The 1,915-nt window shown below is 39.2% G+C and overlaps 1 protein-coding gene across 1 annotated transcript; it reads left to right on the forward strand.

The window, feature by feature from the left end:
* LOC125261550 (guanylate-binding protein 2-like) lies at window positions 1-1,099 on the forward strand. Its single transcript, XM_048180104.1, has 3 exons — window positions 1-198; window positions 357-484; window positions 924-1,099. The coding sequence occupies exons 1-3, from the start codon at window positions 24-26 to the stop codon at window positions 1,071-1,073; spliced, it is 453 nt and encodes a 150-aa protein (XP_048036061.1). The 5' UTR covers window positions 1-23; the 3' UTR covers window positions 1,074-1,099.
* Window positions 1,100-1,915: the final 816 nt, after the last annotated feature.

A 1,915-nucleotide genomic window follows, 5' to 3' on the forward strand; every position in this document is an offset into this window, starting at 1 on the left:
GACAGCTGTATTCTCCAGTGATCATGGACAAACCAGTATGCTTGATTGACACGGGGTCAGATGGGAAGCTGTGTGTGCAGCAGTCAGCTCTACAGATCCTGCAGCAGATCCAGCAGCCAGTGGTGGTGGTGGCCGTGGTGGGTCTCTACCGCACCGGGAAGTCCTACCTGATGAATCGCCTCGCAGGACAACAAACAGGTTAGAACTTTACAGGCAACAGTGATAACATCCAAAAGCTTGAGAGAAACATCATATGGTTTAAAAGAATGACCTAAATTGAATGCATGTAAGCATGCATATAAGCCAGTGTGTGTGTGTGTGTGTGTGTGTGTGTGTGTGTGTGTGTGCTTTATCAGGGTTTGCATTGGGCAGCACCATCGAGTCCAAGACGAAGGGCATCTGGATGTGGTGTGTGGATCACCCCACTAAAGCAGGAACCACTCTGGTGCTGCTGGACACTGAGGGACTCGGAGACGTGGACAAGGTGATGTAACCACTACTAAAACACAAAAACAAGTAGCATTAAATGTCACTAACATTTTAAAGGATCCAAGAATACTTTCACTGTTGGAGCAGATACCCTTATTCAGATAATATTGCTATGTTAGCAATTGTGATCAGCATGCTGTTGGCTTTTCAGAATGAATTAATAGTTTTAATGAATAGTTTGCTGTAAATAGGAGGCAGGGAATGCAAAATAATATTTTCCTAACTGCCATGCACTTTGTTTACTAACTTAACTAAATAAAAAAAATGGATTGAAACCACACATTTAATCAATATGGATATCAAACATGTCCATTGGTGTTGTGACTAATTATCGCTGATGAATCTGTTAAAATAGATCCCAACAGTTGTATCTGGTAGTTGTTTGAGCAGCATTTATTGAGATTAATCTCCATGCTTGTCTTTCTCTTTCTCAGGGAGACTCAAAGCATGACACCAACATCTTCTGTCTGGCTGTGTTACTGAGCAGCACTCTGATCTACAACAGTCGAGGGACGATTGACAACAGAGCTGTAGAGGAACTGCAGTATCCTTCTGACTGTCTAGACAACTATCAAGTAATTTAGCTGACACATTTATCTAAAGTCTTATACAAATTAATATAACTCAACACTGTTTTGTGGTCAAAGCAGGGACACATCACTTTTTGTAAGGTGCTGCACCTATGCTTTACTGCCATGTGTACACAGCAAAATCCCCAGCATTAAAATTAACACTGCTCAGTGTATATACACTACCTGGCCAAAAACAGTCGTTGTTTGGATTTAAATAGAAAAATAGAGCCCAGATATTAATGTGCAAGTAGCATTAATGGACACTTTTTGTCAGATTTATGAACAGTTTACTGGCATTCAAACTTTGGAAAAGGGATATTTATGGCATTCAGACAGGTATGTTTTATGCAAATGAGTTGACAGAAAACACGAGATACATTTCTAGTTTCAACATTATTTGTTCTTCAGATATTCTTCTTTAAAAGAGAAAAAGTATCAGCTGTATGCAAAGTGACCCACATTTGTTTTTTGACCACTAAACATTTGTACAATTTACCAATTTACTCATGGAGCCGCATTAAGATCTCCATATTTCTGGGATTGAACCATGGAGGGCCTTTAAAATGAAGATACCAAAAGGAAAATTTAAGAACCAGAATCTAAAAGGATATTAAGATCTCTCTAATATTTACAGGCAAACAAACTCAAGGCAAATAACACAAGAAGTGATTTTTGCCATTTTTGAACGGTCACTGTTCGCATATACTGAAACAAAGATTGCTAAAGTCAACAGATTTTACTAATAGACCTACCAATCTCAGAGTAAAAATTTCACCAGGGGACCTCTAGTCGAGTTGACACGGAATGATCCTGTGGCCTTTGATGAGTATGTACTTCTATCCATGAGAAGTTAC

The sequence above is a fragment of the Megalobrama amblycephala genome, unplaced genomic scaffold (assembly GCF_018812025.1).
Source record: "Megalobrama amblycephala isolate DHTTF-2021 unplaced genomic scaffold, ASM1881202v1 scaffold430, whole genome shotgun sequence".
NCBI classification, from domain to species: domain Eukaryota; kingdom Metazoa; phylum Chordata; class Actinopteri; order Cypriniformes; family Xenocyprididae; genus Megalobrama; species Megalobrama amblycephala.